At 35.7% G+C, this 20484-nt stretch overlaps 1 protein-coding gene across 2 annotated transcripts in view; it reads right to left on the bottom strand.

Annotated features, from left to right (window-relative positions):
* The window catches only part of dcc (DCC netrin 1 receptor), a 377917-nt gene that overhangs the window by 83730 nt on the left and 273703 nt on the right, over positions 1–20484 (bottom strand). For both annotated transcript variants that reach the window (XM_088630328.1, XM_088630329.1), the window contains exons 11-12: positions 12006–12144; positions 7496–7545 (exon numbers count right to left, since the gene is read on the bottom strand). In XM_088630328.1, coding sequence (XP_088486454.1) covers positions 7496–7545; positions 12006–12144 — 189 coding nt within the window. The remainder of the gene's footprint in view (positions 1–7495; positions 7546–12005; positions 12145–20484) is intronic.

Raw genomic sequence — 20484 nt, 5'->3', positions numbered from 1 at the left:
GTACAGTATTATTGTAACAGTGTTATAACAGCCCAGCAAGCAGCTCCCAAAGGAGGAGACAACAGACAGTGCAGTGTGATCAGAATTGCCTAGTTGATAGATGGACACTATTACACGTACACCTGCTTTCCTTATAATAGAGAACATTATACATGTACAGTATCACAAAAAATGCATGACCCTTTATATTCCAAACAAGTTGCAGAAATGCATTTGGATTTTTCATGCTAGCTAATTTTTTTTTCACTTCTGCAAAAAAGGGAAATAATAAAAGAGACGTATAACTCACGTTACATATTAAATTTCTTCTGTTGACATTAAAATCCATTTTATTTAATTCTAGGCGTACTTTTTATGATGTAAGAGAAAATAACTGTATTGCATTATAGTTACCCACTAAAAAACAAAAGGAAAATGTAAACACATTTTGTAAAATTGCGGGAATGTGTCTGTAGCTTACAACCTTGTATTTTCTAGCTATTGAAATATCAGTGTTTATGTTCTGGTACAGTTAAAAAAATATATTGTTTTCAGTGTGTTCCTTGAACTGTTTAATTCTTCACAAGGAATGTACTGTAGCTCATATCTACGGAAGCCCGTTTCCGCCAGGGAGTAAAAAAAACGTGGTATGGTATCTCGTAATTGCGACTTAGAATCTCAGAATTCCAACTTTATATCCCGCAATTTCGACTTTATATCTCAGAAACCCGACTTAGAAACTCAGAATTCCGACTTTATATCTCGCAATTGCGACGTTTTATCTCACATTTGCGACTTCGAAATAGCCCACATTTCATTGTCTGTCCTTTTGTTGTTGTAACGGATTCGGGTTCTAGGGCTTGTGCCCTCGCCGCTCCCACCCTAGTTCATGCCTCACTGCACACACAATGAAATGTGGGCTATTTCGAAGTCGCAATTCTGAGATATAAAGTCGCAATTGCGAGATACCATAGCGCGTTTTTTTTTACTCCCTGGCGGAAACGGGCTTCCAATACATTTCTGTTCAGAGGATTAATTATATCAATTACAAGTGAGAACAGTTCTAGTAATGAAATTGAATTAATTCAAAGAATATACTACATAACAACTGGTGTTTCTTAATAATGTCTAAGCCTTTCCATTTTATTTCTAAATAGTAGATAAAAACTGCACACAATATAGTGTATCATATACTGCAACCCATAAATAAGCAACCAACCCAAATTAAATAAAAGTAAAACAGAAATGCTAGGAGCATCCTGTTACAATTAACAGTAATTCTTAGGATAACTTAATTATTTTGATTTATTATTCAATTTACAGTAGTTTGTTTTCTGTTTCCATGCAGTTTCTACTGTATATTTTCCTTGCAATGAAAATTGAGACAAGGCCAAATTTATAAGACCATTTAGCTGGTAAAAGCAAGAGCTATTCAATTAAACTCATTTCATTATTAATATACAGTGTGTATACTATTCAATAGTGCATCCAAACCTCAGAGAAGGTTATCTTGAAGAAACCAGCTCACTCAAGACATCAAGCTGGGCTTATGTGGATTTAAACCAAAGAGAGATGAAAGATCCAAAGATCCTTGAAATAAAAAACCCATCTACTGATCCCTTTTTGAATGATTAACAGCTTCAAACCTTCAGACCTTTTCAAAACCAAACGAATTATAAATAACCATACCGTAAAACACAAGGTACTACAGTATATGGTCACACTCCACAACACTTCACCAATGTTCTGTTCTGCCTTAAATAAATACACTTTAATGTAGAATGTGAATAATGTGAAAATGGTAATATCAGTAATAAGGTAGTGTACACAACTACTAAGTTCTACTGATTAGTTGAGAATCATCAAATGGTATTGATGCATGCTGATCTAGCAAAATATTTCACTGTTGATTACAGTACAAAACAAAAAAAACAATACTTCACCTTTGGTCTGGGGCAAAAGAGTGTCATCTATAAAAACCATCACTGTTATACATACAGAATGAATATACAAGTGGGAATATGAATGTTCAAAAATATATCAAAACAATGCATGTATTCAAAAATCTGGTTTAAGGACAGAGTTCATAGCAGGGTTAAAGTCCTACAAATGCAAACAAATAAATTACATTCCCCCTGAAACACAACTATGCTGAGGGATACAATACACTAGTTAAATTTCCTGCAAACTTGCAATCTCTTTTTCAGATTGACAGCTTTCATAAACAGTGTTGAAGTCATAATAAAATCAATGCTGGCTGAAACTGATGCAGTGCTTGAGAGATGTGGTGCCTGAAGCAAGTGCCCTGCTAAGCAAAATTATCAGTTGAGGACTGAATTGGTTTAGGAAGGTTCACACAGAAGCCTCATCTTTAATCAAATGTCACAGCACCCGAAGAGATTGTGGCTGCAGGCCCTTTTGCTTCACAGCAGCCTTTTCCTAAGCAGGCTTTTGACCTGTTTGTCTGGAATGCCACTAAGTGGGACTGCAGGTTGATTTGCATACTCGGCTCTCCCTGCTGGTTCCACTAGCCCAGTGCAATCATCCACTAAAAAAAAGTTGGGCAGTCTGTCTTGATTGCTCAAATTCCACATGCCCGACACCTGCAGCGAAGGGGTGTTTGCCAGAATGCATTTGACCATGAGCAATCTTACATACTGTAAGGCTGTAAGACTGGAAAGCATTACAGATAGCCAGTGTAAGGTTATCTCAGAAAAGGTTCAGCCAGGTTCTTTTATTTAATTTTCTCCCATGGAGCAGCAATCAAATTATCTTATTTACATCTATATTTAACATCCTTATTATAACACTGAATGGGAGCTGCAGGGGTGGCATGGTGGTGCAGAGCTTAGTATTGGTGCCTTGTGGGTCTTGGGTCATGGGTACCATTCTGGACCTGGAGTGTTACCTGCAGGAGTATCCTAATATGCACATAATGTCATTTTATTACAAATCATTAATACTGATAAAAAGATTTTTTTTTATTGATGTTGTACACAAGGTTTGCATACTGTAAATAAAAATATTTTTTTGAGGACATTTTGGACAAAAGTCCTTCTTTATCTGATTAAAGAGAAATGTAGCTGCTGTGCAGTCACTGAAAAAATCATTTTCTTCTTTAAGCATTTGCAAATAGTAATTGAACCTACTGTATTCTATAAAGTAATGCTGATTGCAACTATTTGTTAATTTAAAAACAAACACTGTGTCATTAATTGTAAACACAATCTACCATAAGTAAAAAAAATAGGATTTATACAAGGTTTATGCTTAATTTCTACAAAATTATTTTGTCTTTAAAGCATACGAAAGTCTGCAAATAAGCAGTGCCAATTTGACCCATCTACTGTAGCTTATTTGGCTTCTTGAGTTTAAATGACCTGAGGAACAAATCTAGCTGTTTCTTGAAAAAAATAAGAAATTGTATCAGCTTTGAAATATGACAGGGTAGCTTGTTTCAGACTCTTACAGCCATATAGGATTGACATTTTGAAAAAAGACTAAAGAGTTTAATTTGTCCATTCAAAGGATTTTGAATACTTGAATTACAGTAAGTCCCCTTGTTGCTGTCATGCCCAGTACACCTAGAGGGCGCTCTACTTCTGTCCTGTTCCTAGTTCCTAGTTCTTTCTGGTGTGTCTTGTTGTGTAACCTATTTATTTCCTGTGTCTGCTCTGCTCAGCATTGAGGGTACGGATGTCCTGAGACCTGCCTAGCACCAGGTCGCTCCTGTCTGTGGCCTGAGGTTTCTTTCCGACATCGTCTGACCCCCTGAGCCTGGGCTAACCCCCATGTTGCCCCCTTTTCGCTACGCACTGGGTCTTTACTGCTCTCCTTATCGTTCCACGGCTTGCCCTTCCGACATCCGTGACAGTAGCCTTCTCTTTTGAAGATTCAGTTCTATTCATTAAAGAGATTCAGTTAAATTCAGAGTAGGATACTCCTTTAACGAACATACAGACTGATACCAAAGTAAACATACAGTATCTGATTTTCCTGCATGGTAACCAATATTCTAAAACAAATATCTAACTAATACTTATATACTGTACATTTAGAAAAAAGTGTAAAATTTTGATCACAAAAAAACGTAAGACCCTTGGCAGTAATCTGGACCAGATAGGCCAAAATTTATTTAGGGCTAGCAAAAAGGATAGAAATAATTAAATAAACTCACTTATCACAAACAAACATAAGTCTCATTTTTAATCCTATGACACGTCACTGAAGACTGCATGCATTGGGGGTCATAACCTGCCAATGATTTTAAAAGACTTGATCCCCAAAAGGAAACTAAATATTTTCCAATATATTCCAAGAGTCCGATCTCACACAGAGCCATATGAAACTCCAATGCCACAATAATGAAACAGTTGTGTGGCAGACCTGGCCATTAAGGACTCAATTACATTTATCCTGCCACTAAAGAGTACCAATTAGGGCCTTAAAGATAATACAGTATTATAGTTATTTTGGGGCAAACACAAATTACATAATTGGTTAATTGTAACACACATTCTCATATGGGTTTCAATTAGTGTGTTTGGTGTATATACAGTAAGGGTGTATCACTGAGCTGCTCGAAGTTACAGTATGTTTTAAGATGGTAGTAGCAGTCTGTGTACTGTATCAGTTGGGATAAAGCCTCCTTCTCTGTACATCTTGAGTCCTCATGAGTTTTTAATGTGTTTCGACCTCTCAAGCCACCTTCGGTCTGTCAGTTGTTCTGAAACGTCTGAGCCTGCTATAGAATGAACTTTCATCAACCATTCCTGTAGTAGATGCTAATATTCCACATTGAGTATACTCAGACTGCCGAATCAAAAATACTGAACTGATTTTTTCCTCTGCCACATTTTCATAAGTACACAATGAAGGATATATCGGGTCAAGTGCTCTCTTCAAATTGTTCATGTTAGGAAACAATGAACCAAAGACAATGTACAAGCATGTTACAATATTCTGTGCCACAGAAAAATCTAATTAAAGTCTTGATATATTTTTTTCCAAGTAAATTAAACATAAAGCTATTTACAGTATATCATATCTCGTGGGCAGTGTGCCTATTAAGAACTCAGCAGTAATTAAAGCTTTACAGTATGTTCAAACACATTATTTCTAATATAAATACCCCTAATAACATTTACATCAGCCTGTATCCAAATTATTTCCACATGTGCACAGTTTCAGTGAGTATCTAATAAATTTATGTTAAACTATAAACTTGCCTCTGTGTACAGCTGAATAGTCTGATACAGTATACTGTATATGACTTTCTTTCGATATGGTCAAAATGTTGTAAGAAGATAATTTATAATCGTAGCAGACTAGAGTAAGCTTGTTCCAACAATCAGTGCTTTACAAAGATGTTTGACTCATATCGTAATGACAATAAATAAATGCAACAATTATTAACTCAATAAAAGCAAAAATACTTTTGGTATTTGGTCAAGTTATATTTCATTTTACAAGCATTTTTTGGAATATAAGTGCAACAATGTGGAATATGGAACAGCAGAAACAGATTCCAAGATAATATTGTTTTTTATCAATTGTTCTTCACACTAAAAAAAATAATAAAAATGTTCTTATACTCGCTGAAAGATATTTGTAAATTTGTTCTTATGCTTGCTGAAATATACAGTATCTGGCCTTAGTTTAACATGACAATTTTAATAGAATATGATAAGTCTGCCTGTAGAGGTTAGGTCATATTCCCTTCATCCATTTTCTAACCTCTTTATTCAATACAGAGTCAACAGGTAGCCAGAGCCTATCCTAGTGAGCAACAGGTGTAAGGCAGGATACACCGTGGGTGGGACATCACTGGCACAAACATGCACATGTTCACACCAGGGCCATAAACTGTATCCCAGAAGCCAATTAATCTAACAGTATGTTTTTGAACTGTAGGAAGAAACTGGAGTACCCCAAGAAATCCCATGCAAACACTGGGAGAACATACAGTACACACTCCATGCAGATAGCACCCCAGGAAATGAGTCCAGGTCCCAGCAATGCTAATCACTGCACCATAGTACCACCCTTCATATTTACTACTACAAAGAGAACTGCATGCTCTCCAATATTCCAGCTTAACACTCAGATGGAAAAACAAATTAGAAAATCTATTTTGTATGTTCATTCTCTTCAAAACAGAAATGTAAGTTTATCTCTTATATTTAAAAAATGAACAAAACCACTCTCATTTTCAAAATAATTCAATTCTGTACACTATACAGCTGTTGAAGAGAACATCCACCATTCAGAATGACAAGATCCTAGAAATTAAACTGCCGAAAGACCCCAGCAAGATTCTCGAACAGAAAACTAACTTTATGGTTATAATAAATCAATCTTTGTTAGACTAACGTAATGGAGCTTGAGGAAGATTTGTTTTAAAGTGCATTTAAACACAACTCTTCAGCGATTGAAAAGCGATGATAAGTACCCACTTAATTTCTCTGTTACCTGTGGCTTTCTTACAGTTCCAGAATGTGACTTACACAAATAAATATGTACATATACACTATATATATTCATTTTTAACCTGTATCTTGTAAGAGAACCACACAAATCACAAGTTTCCAGTTGGTAAAGAAATACATTCTGCATCCAAAGCATCCTGTTTACTAAACAGATATGAGGTTTTTTTTTGTCTTTTTCTGGGTGTTTTTCATATTCCCTATGAAATATATAGATATGTTTTATAGTTTTCCACAGAACCAAATAAAATTTCCCTTATTGCTTTCTTACAGCTTTGTGATTTGTGTATATTTTAGAATGAATTTTCACGTTATATTCATATTATAAAAATTATAGTCATAATCACAACTGTTGTCATTGTGGTTTTCTCCTGGATCCTGAGTATTATCTGAACTGACACATTGCGTACATCTCTTATACATTGGAAACAATCTTGCATTTTAATATTAAGAAAAAACTGAACACTTGGATGGTTACAGCTGAACTCAAAATACCAGCTTTCAGAAACATGTTTGGCTTTAGTTGGCACTATGCTTGTTCTGCTTCTCAAAAACAGCCTTTACAGTACAGTGCAGTCACTGTCATATTTTTGCCAGCTCTCTGGTTGTCTTTTTCTTATGATTTGTGCCATCTCCTGTTTCTTCTTTCCAGCCGGTTAGCAGGAGATTCATCCAACCAAAATGGCCTCAACTACCTCCTCTGTCACTCCACTGGTGAGAAAGACAGGGAGGACCTACAGGTATGCGCTGCTTCTTTCAGATCATCTCTAGTATAAAGAACATTGTTTAAAACAGATTTCTGCTTTCCATGATTGTACAGTAAATGGTTAAAGGTACAGTAAAGGGGCTCTGGTTCCATCACCAGCTCTCATATTTCTGGCTTTGCATCTGGTTTTGGTAAACCAAAACTTTTTTCTCTTTAACACCTTTCTCATACAAATAACAGAAAACTTATCAAACGTTTAGCACACATAAACATAAGAGAGGGATTTTATGTATGTGTTCATAAAGCACTGAATTTCTTTACTTACTCTTGAGTTGACAACCTCTAATGTGATGTTCTGAGGGGGTGCACTTGGTACTGAAAGAGAACATAGAATAAGAGCATTAAGAGAACCTGACAGTGAACTGTCACAATAGTTTTATAGCAAAGTGAAAACACTAATTTTGTTTGTATAAATAATCAACCATCATGTAAGGTGAAGAATTATACTTTACTTGCTAGCCCTATCCAAGAGTATGATATCCAGCACATACTGTACATGTTTATGAAGATTCTTGGAAAGGTGAAAGCAAAGTACAAATAAGAATGAGACCATCAGCATGTCACGCTGCACACAGAAAGCAAACTGATATTAAACATCAGTCTTAATTGTTGTATACATCAGTCTGTATTTTTTTTATTTTCTCATTTTCTTTGTTTGTTTCACCATTAAGCCACGTGTCTTTATTGTAACCTCTACAAGAAATGCCTTTACACTGACATTGATACTTGAACTTTACATCCAAATCCAGGTTAAGCAGGAAGTGTGCAGCATCCTGATCAAATTTGAAATGTGCTAAATCCGAACACCTGAGGATGTTCAAATGATACAATCCGATATATGCAACCTATATAAAACATGAAGTTACAGTCTCATATGGTAACTTCAGTAACAGTTGACCATGACCTCTCCATGATGAACCTGTACTGTACATGCTTTCTTTATTATTAGAGCTACTGCCCCTTTTGCCATCTAAACATACTGACAGGAAAAAACGCTGTAAATTTGTCAACATATATCAAATATAAACATACAAATTTCTCCACGTGTTCTGTAAATTCCAAAATGCATGGAGAAACCATTGTGGACAGCTGCAATGAAGCTAACTGTTGTATGTGTTTACAGAGGAAGCTGTGGTATGAATCAAGAACACTAAAGGCAAAGGTCATAAATTAGCACTGAGAGGAGTGCGGTACGGAGTCAGAGCACACAATTTCATTACTGAACACAAGGGGCCTTAATTAAGCAGGGAAATGAAAAAGGCAGATCTCACAGTCCGTTTGAGACATTCAGTAAACCACAGTTAATGGAAGCAGACAGCCAATAAATTCCTTTGGCCTCTTAGCCCACACCAAAGGTAATGGAAAGAGACAATACACAGAATAACAGAGTCTTTCAGCCATACTGCAGGAAAGATGTAAGGCTCATTGTGGCACCCCGGAGTGAGCGACTCTGAGAAGTACAGACTGCTGTTGATTGATCAGAAGGGAGGGATGCAAAAAACAGAAGTGAGAAGTGAGAAGTGAGCGGAGAGCAGGCACAGCCACAGTTTTCAAGCCAATGGAATGCAAATTGGAGTGTACAAGCTCACAGGCAATGCTAGTGAACATGGCTGTTGTGATGTGTGTGGATGCATAAATCCCTTGCACTGGCAGACAAAAACATGAATTGAATGCAATTGATTCAAGCTGTAGTTTGCCGGAGATGTGCAATTCAGGTTATTTGCATGTGCCGGAACGAGTTGAAACGTTTATTTTGCTAGTTCACAACTCCCTACCTCATCCTGTTTTTCATACATTTTTGCTTTTAGGTGTTTTAGGTGTTTAAGTTTGCTTGTGCAAAGTTTTAAATAAATTCATACAAATTATCATGAGTCACAACATTCTGACTGCAACTAAAATTCTCCAAGGCACATTTTATCACCTTCTATATCCATTGTTCAACTGACAGATTTGTAAAATGACTGTGAGATTGACTGAAATTCCAAACACAAACAGCAGACACTCTTAACTCTGGCAAATGCAAAATCTACAGTACAGTATATACAGTACAAGCAGCAGTGCAGAATACATTCATCATAATGCAGAACTCCGTTCCACACATATCGAAAACAAACTTATTGTACATCTGAAATGCAAAAGCAGGGAAACATTACTTCATACTGCCTACTGTATGTTCAGCTTTATTAATGACAACATTTTTTTTATTTTGGGGTTCCAAAACCATAGTTCCACAGCTCCTGTTTTTTTTTAGTGAGCTGTATCTATCCAGATGGCATATTATCCATCTGAAACACATTTTTGCTTCATTTCCTTCATATTTTTATTATTTTGGGTAGCTAAGGAAGTTTAATTATTCCTAATCCATGAAAGATTGTGTTAAAGCCTGTCTTGTGTCAGTGCCACAGTTGGAGGCATGCAGAGAGGTCTATATTATAATTTCAAAGGTGATTGCATTTTTTTAAAACTTCATAATCATTAACAGGCATATATATTTTTAGATCAACCTAAAGCAAATAATTTTCAGCAAAGAAAGCAAAGAAATCAGTTGAAAAAAATACATTCTTTTTTAGTTTGGAGCAGATCTTCTATCACAAACAATCATATAAACATTAGAAGCTACAAGTAGAACGCAGTGTGCTGTGGGGGTCACACAACATATACTGTATACTGTAAAATTAATGCAGAAATGCAGCACTGGAATTCTAATTGTCCAAATCTTGTCAGTTCTGGTCCCACTGCAGGGAAAGAACAGAAAGTTCTCTTTGTAGCTTAGTATATGATCAACACCAGACAAGTTCATAAAAGGCAGTGAACAGAATGGGTAATGCCTGCCATATTCCCCTTGGAGCTTCTTTTTCTGAAGGACTAATTGAATTAGGAGGAAAAGGCTCCAGGGGATCTGCAGCTTGGAACTGTAAATAAAGATATTCTACCCCAAAGCACAAGCTCCTACTCCACTCAGCCTAGCACAACTTAGCAGTATTTTAGAAAAAATAAGATTTCTGTTTCATTTGAGGACACAAATGTGTAACGTGATAATAAGTTTCTGTCAGAGTTTTTATTTCTCTTCTGGGAAATAAATTGTATTTGATCACAATATCCATTCACCTTAAAAATCATTAAATCCACTTCACCTGTAATTTGGAGTAACTGGTACATTCCAAGAAAATGTTTTTCAGATCATGATAATAAAAGAATGCTAGAATATATACAGTACTGTAAGTGCAACAAATTCACAAATTGAAACATTGTTTTTAAAGAAGATGCACTGGTACTGTACTGAACAGACATAAAGTAAATGTTGAGTAACATTGGTCATCAGCAGGGTTCATCAACAGGGGCTTGAGAGTGAAAATAACAGTTTAGTAGAATGCATGTGTACAGGCCACCACTGGAAGAAATAAATGTTGTACACTGTTTTGCAGATGTTGTTTTGTAGTATTCTGTCTAAACAATCATGTACCTGTGTACTGATCCCTAAGCCCTAGATATCACTTGTTGTCTTAGTTCAAATGTTCAACGGGGCTCAGTTCTGGTGAGTCGGTCCTCCATGGTTGAATTGACATGTTCTCATCTTGTAAGAAATGTGTTGTTACATGAGCAACATGAAGTTGTATATTGTTCTGATTAAATGTTTTCATGTCAGGATGAACCCACATGAAGAACAGTAAGTAAGATCTCAGGACTCTCGTGCAACTAGACATTCCTATCCAGACCACCATACTTGGACATTGAACATTGACTGATCTACTGTATACAGCTATTAATACATCTTTCTGCACATCTGTGCCATTCTTGTTAGTGTACATCAGAGTGGTCTACACAGAATCTTGATTGATCAAAAAGACTTAGATCCTATTGAAGTCACCTGAGGTGTAAGGCCAGCATCCAGGTGTTCTCTGGATAAAGAGGACCTATTCGTTACTCTGCGGGATTTTCACCAGGTTTGACAATCAACAGGTTAAACCACCAAACTGTCTGCATGTTTACTTGCACATTGTCTATTGTTTGTTTGTACATTGTCTTGATGCACTGTTTGCACTTTGTTTTGTTTTTTACACTTGTTTTATAATCGAGAGACTTTCTGTAAGTAAGAATTCCATTGTACCAGTACCGGTTACATATGGCAATAAAGTTCAAGTTCAAGTTCAAGTTCAAGTTCAAATCAGTTATGCCTGATAAATATAATGAACTGTTTAATCAAATTAATAAAGTGATTTAGCACGTATGCAACAGTCAAATTAACTCAAGTGAATCACAGACAGTCATGCATGACTGAATAATCAAAACAACACAACAAACATACTGTATAAATGATATCCAAAATACATACATTTTATTTTTCTTAACACATGCATGAATGAACATAGCCCTAAGTTTCTCCTGAAGCTCAGTGTACTATGTGTGTGAGCATGTGGGGCACAAATTTAATTCTGAAACTCTAAAAATGAAGAACGTTCTTAGTCAAATCTGTAAAGAATGATTTATATCTCCAAGCGAAGTATATATGAAGAAAACACTTAAAAAATGCTAACTAGTCTTAGGTGTGTCACACAAGGATGACTTCAGAGCTCCAAGACAATTTTATACGAAGAAAACTTGCATTGAATTTACTGTATCATACAGTAGACATGGACATCCAGACACTAAGAAAAAGAGCACAACATCTGATACAGTAGATTTCGATGGACATGATGCTGATGGTTATTTTCATAAAAGAAATCAAACATTACAGAACTGAACATGTTAAAAATGCAATTAATAAACACATTTACCATCGGAAAGTGTGGCCACTGTCAGATCCTCTGTGGCTGTGCCAGGCCCATAAAGATTGTAAGCCAGTATACGTATAGTGTATTCTGTGAACTTCTTCAGCCCCTCCAGCTTGAAGCTTTTCCCACTCACATCCACACTCTGAAAGAGAAAGAAACCATGAATCATTTCTATACAGCACCAGAAATGTGTGTGAAGTCCTAAAGTCACTTGTTCCGGCACAGTTGCTTTAATGTCAAAAAATTAATAAGCATTTGAAAAGTTACCAATGAATGGAATCCATTCAGTTCATCTAAATCCTACAGTATCTAAATATCCTAGTACTTTCTGCTCCTTTCACAAAAGGAATGGGATATAAATCACACATTTAAAATGTCATAGACATAGGTTTGAAACATACAGTACAAGAAAAGACTGCATAATCCAAATTACATTCTATTAAAAGAAAGATCTTGGCAATGCCTGTCAGAAATGACAATAATAATCTTTCAACTAGATAAGTCAATTGAGAACAATTCTCAATGACACATTTTTAATAAAAAAAGGCTTACACTTTTGTTGCACAGAAAATAATGTGCTGAAAAGAAAAATAAATAAATAAAATACTGTTAAAACAACATAATAGAGAATGGCATTGTTCAAAGAAAAATAATTTACTGATGTACAGTACACTACTGAAAATACATTCAGCACGAAGGTGCATAATTTTGATTGACTGGGCAGATGATTCTAATTTAATCTAGTGGTAGTTAATTACTTGTGCCTAAAGCTAGTAGTTACTCTTAGGAGGGTCAATTTGCTAAATATACTACATCTTAACTGAGAAATAGGTCATTAATGTTCTTGTAAGTGCTGTTCCATCCTTTAGAGGGCATCAGCTTTTAAAATGGTGTCAGGCATGAAAACTATGTATGAATGGAGAAAAGAAAATATAATGGATTTAAAGGAAAGGAAAAATAATTCTATAAGAAAGAGAATGTGGCCCAGTCCAGTGTTTATGAGTGAGGTGCAGTGGCTTAAATAAGAACAAACCATCCCACGTGTGTCAGTCAATGTTGCAGTCTGCAGTAATTTAACACGCTGGTGGGATTAAGCTGTATTCTTCAAGTGCCCCTTACTGTATATATTTTTTTCAGGCAAGACAAGAAATATGATTTTCTTACTTAAATATTGCATACCCAAATGCATTTATTTTTGTGTATTTCTAATATGGTATATTGAAGTGATGCTGTGACAAATGGTGAACTGAACTCTTGACCACAAAGATCAGAACATCACAGAAACAAACTGTCAATGCACTCTTTACATTGTACATTGAGAATACAATGAGGACATTGTTCTGTGAGAGTAGCTGTTTTTCTTGTCAGCTGAACTGACCCAAGCTTGATGAGAGTCATATGTATTGATATATGTTAATATATACTGTATGTTTTTACTGTTTCCTCGATTTTTCTTTAAATTAAAAGCTTTTTTTTTAACTATTTGTAATAATAACTCTATATTCAGGTATCAACTGCTATGTCTTGAATAAAATACTATGACCTTTTCCCCCTGACACTATGATAACATGTCACAAATGGATGTATGAATAATCTAATGTATCCATAGGTATACATACAAGCTAATCATATTCACAATACACACCACCATACCGGCCAATTTAGTTTTGATTTTCCAATGAAAAATAATAAAAAATTGGAATCAGCAACCTGTTGTATTGCAATGACAACTCAGAGGCTTTATAGTCAATACCAGCCTGGAGTTTCTTACTGTTGTCAATAAAATTGTTTGCCAGCTTCTGGAGTTACTAATTTTCTCATTTTTCTGTCAATTTTTGAAGGGAATACTTCAAATAATGTAGTTGCATTAATTTACTTTGTTCATTTCCAGATACAAGGTAAACTCCATAACTACATGTTATGTTCCAACATACTGTATGTGAATCTGCTGCTGTGAAATAAAAAAAAACAAATACAAGAAATACCCTGGAGTCCGTCTCAAGGAATCACCAGAGTCTAGACTGTCTGCACACATTTTTCCTCATTTTCCCATAATTACTTGGCTTCATTACCTTTTTATACCACCCTGGGACTCAGAAAGATGCCTTACAGATTTAAATTATACAGAGATGAAACATCAGGGAAAATGTCTAGCAGGCATGCTGCTTCAAGCACTTTCAGCTTTGCTCGTGCTTTCCCATCAACAAAGCATAAGTTGTGGGCGATTAGCAAAAACTGTGGCCCGTTAATGAGCGTTTTAGCAGTACAGTTAATTCTACTGAGAACATAAGCAGGGAAAATAAATCAAAGACAACTGACATGACTTGGATACACACTTCTTTTTGCCTAGATACTTATCCAAACCTCACTCACAATATCACCTGTCTTTCCTTCCAGCAAAATTACTTACAGCAAACAGCTACCGGAGAGGGAAAAAGAACATTTTCTGTTTTCGGTATAGAAATGCTGTTGTTGAAGTCGCTGATTTACCATTTTTTTTTTCAAACAGTATAAGACTAAAGGTGCACCGCTTGTATTTTAGTGCTTTAGGGCCAGTATGTAGAAGTGAGACAGTTTTTGGGTCATTAAGACCAATTCGAAGGCTATAACAGGTAGAGCTGATTAGGTGTCAGTTGTAAGCAGGCTGACTGATTGCACTTATGTAGCTATAGAAAAATAGCTGCATTGTTTCTCATCTTCTTCCTTTCTTTGTACCAGTGAAAATACTATAAAGGAATTCCTATAAAATATCCACCAAATGATCTTAACCTGTGATCTGCTACTTGTGGAACATTCATCTTGGAAAAGTCCAAACAGCCATGCCATATCTGTAAAAACTACAGGAACTGAATGAGTATTCAGCATTCCTGGCCTGAAGCACAGGAAGGAGGAAATGACAAATCTAATAGTCATGACAGTGGGCACCCCAAATCTTTAGAACAATAGAGAAACCTACAGGGAGGATCTAGTACCAGTTTATCCAATGGAGTAAAATACAACAGCCTATGCTGACAGGTGCCATGCATCTAAACAAGCTCCACTCCAAGATCTGTGAACAGACAAGACTTGGAAGCACAAGGTAGTGGCTCCTACGATACCACCTACACAAATACAGTTTTTCAGACACCATTCATCACTGTTCATGTTGTATCAACTTCATTCAGTGCCAGTACCACCAAAAACAAGAGAAACAAAAGCAGTAATTGTTGCAGACTTTGTTGAAAGGAACACAGTAGCTGAAATATGTACAGTTTATGGATCCTAAGACATTACCAGTATGCTGTCTCCCTAAGACTAATGAGGCTGACATTGTCTAAAGAGTAAACTGGCTTCTAGAAAAGGCAGATGAAGACCCAGTTCTTATTGTTGTTCATGATAAGATACACAACATTGGCATAAAAGCATTCTTCTCATATGTACAGTAGAAAATTCAAAAATGTTGGAAATAATTTACAGAGAAGCACCACATCAGTAGTTTTCTCAGGATTAGTGCCTGTTGCATGCAAAGCTGAACAACTGGAGATGTTTCAGAAACATCTGAAAAAAAATTATTATGAATCAGCTTAGGGAAAAGATAAAAAAAACCAGAACTGAATGGGAGTATAATCAAAGACAAACTCCAAGGGAGATACAGAGTGAGAAGTGCAATAGATAACAGATAGCAATTGTGACAAATACCACAGTCCTGGATACAGAGGGCTTTGAACAGAAAGAAAAGACAGAAGAGGTAGAGGTCTAGCACTATACAACAAAAAGAACCACAAATTTAACCAAGATGAATCACAGTTTCTCATTATCTACAGTAAATGGGTCAGACAAATTCAAAGGGCATAGTGTTAGGATCATGCAATTGACCACCAAATTCAGATAATAACTGTAAGGCAGTCTTACATAAATAAATAAGGGATATTCATATAAAGGGAGTGGTTGTCATGGCAGATTTTAATTTCCTTACATCTACTGAAAAAATCACCAGAGATATCAGCAGCTCAAAATAAAACTAAAGACTATTCAATGACTTCTAATGATTGCTTCTTTAATCAATTCATCAGAACGCCTACAGTATTACATGATTAGGGAACTGCAATCATAACACGGTAAAGTACAATTTTATTAAATTTAGCTCTTTTGTTTGAAAGAGTGAAGACAGGCAGCACACTCGTGTACCTCTGGGAGTGACAGGTCTGTAGTTAGGCCAAAGAATCCTTGACAGATGAACTTCTGCGATGTTTGCAGTGTCCAAAGAAATCCACTCTTTTACCTTAATATTATATTTAGTGTAACACATGAAGCTGTTCATGTTGTATCTAAAAGCACATACCTGTAGAAATAGGCTTTGGATTTGAGTTACTTTTTAAGAAAAAGACGGTACACAACAGTCTAGATGGATTTTTGACCCAATAAACTTGCTTCAAAACTACACAAATCTGTGATGTGCCTTTTTGCATCCCTAAAGTACTTTAACATCTAATTTGGAACTATACAGATTATGATACAAAGTCTTTACATTTTAAGAAAGCAGGCCATGAAAAACCGAGACAAGTTAAGATAGGTAAAGGAATAGAAAGACTATGGCAGCAGTAGGAACTAGGCAGCAAAAGTGCTTGAAACAGAGAATAGATTCATACCAAGAGTGAGCAAATCCAAGACTACAGAACACCAAACCAAATGGTGTAATAAAATCACATCACATAGGAAAAATACAAGGAGGAAAGTAGAAAGTGATTTTAAAAGAACCGGTTAAAGAAGAGGCATATAATGAACTGCAAGCATGTGTAAAAAAGGACATGAGAAAGGGAAAGAGAGAGAAAATATTGCAATGGAGACTTACAGTAAATAAAATATAAAGGCTTTTCTCTACTACAACAGCAAAGGAACAACAACATTTTAAATAAAGGGTTCTAGATGCAAAGATGGGAATCTGTTAATGTAAGTGTTTTAGCTTTTGTATTTGCTTCAGGTTTAGCAAAGATATACTGTAGTTGCATATTAAATCATATTAGCAGAGAAGAGGCAGAAGTTCTTTACAATTAATGGTGAAACATAAAGCAGAGGACACAATTGGAAATTGCTGGGTTGTGGGACAAACATGGAACAAACCTGCTAGCCATGATTTTGAAGCTGACATCATTCAATCCTTACATAATCCCTGGTTCAATTAACAATGGACTGATGGACTGAATGGCCTTCTCTTGCTTGTCATATTAATTATGTTCTCATCTGTATGGTAATATGATTCTGTGGGATAATCAACATGGATTTGCTAAAGTAACTTTTTAGTATTACTTGAACATTCAGGAGCAATAATGGATCCAAACAGAGTATACAGTATCACTGTATAATATGATAATGTTTTACTTCCAACATTAATGAGAGAACACCATTAGAAACTTAAAATAAAGTCAATGCATTGAATCCTTCAGAGCCGGAACACTGTAATGTCCAAGGTATCCTATTGTACTAAACTTATTCCTAGTGTTAGCCTAATCCATACATTAATTTAAATTATTCATTTAGAATTGCTTAGCCACTAATCTATAAAATAAGAAAAAAAAATATTCTGGATCCTTTTATGTTCTTACTTTTAATACGCTCTGCTAATTTTTTTTTCAGGACCTGTTTTAACCTGTTCCACAACTTCTGCAGTATTTCTAGCAGTCAGATTCAAACATTACTAATCCCTTGGGGAATTTGAAAACCCTTGATAAAACTATTCCATCGTGTTTTGACAGAGGGCCATTACCAAGGGAACTCCCCTTCCACATTTCTCACTTTCCTTTTAATAAACTCCCCTGGATTCTCACAGAACACAGCCCTTGACATTTTACCATTGTACTGTAGATTTCTTATCAAAGCTCATGAATTGAACCATATTAATCCAGCATCATTAGCTAAACAGAACCCCGTGCTGGTTCTTCAAAAGGTTTTGCTAAGGATAAGTGGAAAAGCCTTACTATCAAAGACAAATTGACATGTAATGTGAAGAGTCTCTGTGATGTTACAGCAAACATCATCTCACAGATCTGTTGTTGAATTCAGTTAAAGGTTTTATGCATTAAACCTGCCTTTATAGTGCCCCATCTGAATTCATAAAAAATAATTCATGTATAAATTAAATTAATTCAACATGAACATGATTTCTTTACAGCCATAGAAGATGCAGTCAGAAGAACAAAAATAATACTAATATAATATTAATGATGATAATGATAATAACCTTGTGAGGAGAGGTATGCAAAGTAACCCTAGCACTGCTTCTGAGCTCACAATCTGCAATAACTACCTACTGTAGTGTATTTTGAGCACTGTATTTTTGTTTTAGATTTGCTTTACATGCTGTGAAATTGTGGAACAACTAAAGTGTCAAATTATGTAGCACTCAAGTCATCCTACAACAATAATATACATCTTAGCTCCCACTGTGGACAAACTTATCACACCAAACATGTTGCCTACAATGGAAAATTCGGCTCAAGGAGTATTTTATTCACAGTTTACACTGTGACACATACTGTATCACTATATTTTCTGTTTCACAAAAATAATTCAACTAGCCCAGGTAAAGTTAATTAGGAAAATGTTCTAATGCAAACATAAGAACTGATTCAATGAAGATTAAAATCCTGCCTCAAAATTATACAGTATTTTTAAAGCAGAGTTTAAATGCTCAAGATGTGTGGTAGGACCCCGCATACTGTATTTTGGAACATGAAATTAAAACTGAAATGTTCTAAAAAATAGAACACACAGTTATTAGCTGAGTCTATGTAATCACAGTTGATTTTTAAACCACAGTGTTTAAAATATAAATGCATTGATCCCTGATATTCTTTCTAAACTTCAATCTGAGAAGCATTTAAAATTTGGTACCATGGGAACTTTCCTTTACTCATCAGTGTAAAATTCTATGTGACTGGGGTACAGTGGATCTTCAAATAAACTCTGGAGGCCAGTACTATTCTCTTGAATTGAAGCAGCAATTATAAGCCATGAGATTACTATGAACTTCAAAAATTAAGGTGCTAAAGAATTTGAATGCAAAATATATTGAAAGTGATATGAGAATACAATACTCATGTCATCACATGAACCCCAGCAGGTACTATATATAGGCATGTCAGAAAGTATTTTATAAACATACTGTAGATTTTAGATCATTTTTAAGGCATCGTTTTAATTTTGAGTATATATTTTGAATATAATATCAGTCACTTTTTATATATATATTTAATCGTTTCTTGCATATGGATATATTATACAGTCTAAAGTATAAGAAAAGATATTCTCAATGCATCAGAAAAGAAAACAAAAGCACCACTACACATACTGTATAATTACAGTCTGACTACATACACTAAATCTACATTTTTATGCATCTTCTTTTTCAGAAACAATAAAGTGAAGAGTGCTTTTGCTAGTCACAGTGACCTTACCACAATTAATCATCACATACAATACACTGAAAGCTACAGAAGGTAAAAATGTAAGTATGCTCCTTGTTCCGGATCATGTTTTTTTTCAAACACACAACACAATGGGGTCAGCTCTATTGAACAAATAACATCTACTGAGTACTATCATTATGTACTTAATTAAGATTGATAGCATTAAGCAAATTATCTCATGCTGTATGACTGTAAGTCTCTGAAGTGTGCATCTATATCATTGTATTACAAATGAAATACTATTACCTTTCAAAAATAATGTATTCAACAGATTAAATCAGATATTCTTTTGATAGAAAAATTAAATTAACTAATGTATATATGTACTACATATACATACTGTATGCAAAATGCAGTTCAGTTTACAAACTAATGTTAATTTGATATCATGAATGGGTTTTACATATTTTTATATTATACAACTTGACCACTAGTGGTAATTCTAAAACATTTTTTTTAAACGTAATAAATAGTATTTATTAGGAAATTGACTTCTACCCTAATGCGTCAGCTGATTGGCTGATGGCTGATGATTTTTCAGTCCACATACAGCAGGTCCCCAAAGGGAGCGTGAGCTCTCTGTTTTAAACAACGGTAGTATTTCAAAGCTCTCACTCTGAAATGCCTTCTTGAAAACTTGAGAAATGAAACCGGACTTACTGTCACGATCGCTAACCCCTCCTCTTAAGGGAGCTCAAGCTCTTCCTCGTTCCCTCCCATTGTTTGCACCTGATCCCTATTCCCGTTCCCCCTTAAAAGCCAGGCACTGACGCTCATCCGGGCTCTGCATCTGATTTCCATATCGTGCGAGTCCGGGACCTGGAAGCGCCTGGTCCCGTTCCTGTTCCCCGTCCGCCGGTTCCGACCCGGCCTTCGTGCTTTTTAATTCCTTCTTCTGATGGATCTTCTGGTTTTGGACTTACCCTTGTGTTTTGGATTTTCCCAAAGGACTACTCTCTTGGATTGTTCGCCTCGGCCACACCTCCCCCGTGCACCAGCGCACCTTGGACACGCCCCCCTGTCTTCAGCCCCGTATT

The sequence above is a fragment of the Lepisosteus platostomus genome, chromosome 4 (genome assembly GCF_059453375.1).
Source record: "Lepisosteus platostomus isolate fLepPlt1 chromosome 4, fLepPlt1.hap1, whole genome shotgun sequence".
NCBI lineage: Eukaryota > Metazoa > Chordata > Actinopteri > Semionotiformes > Lepisosteidae > Lepisosteus > Lepisosteus platostomus.
This window is presented reverse-complemented; position numbering and strand designations above follow the sequence as displayed.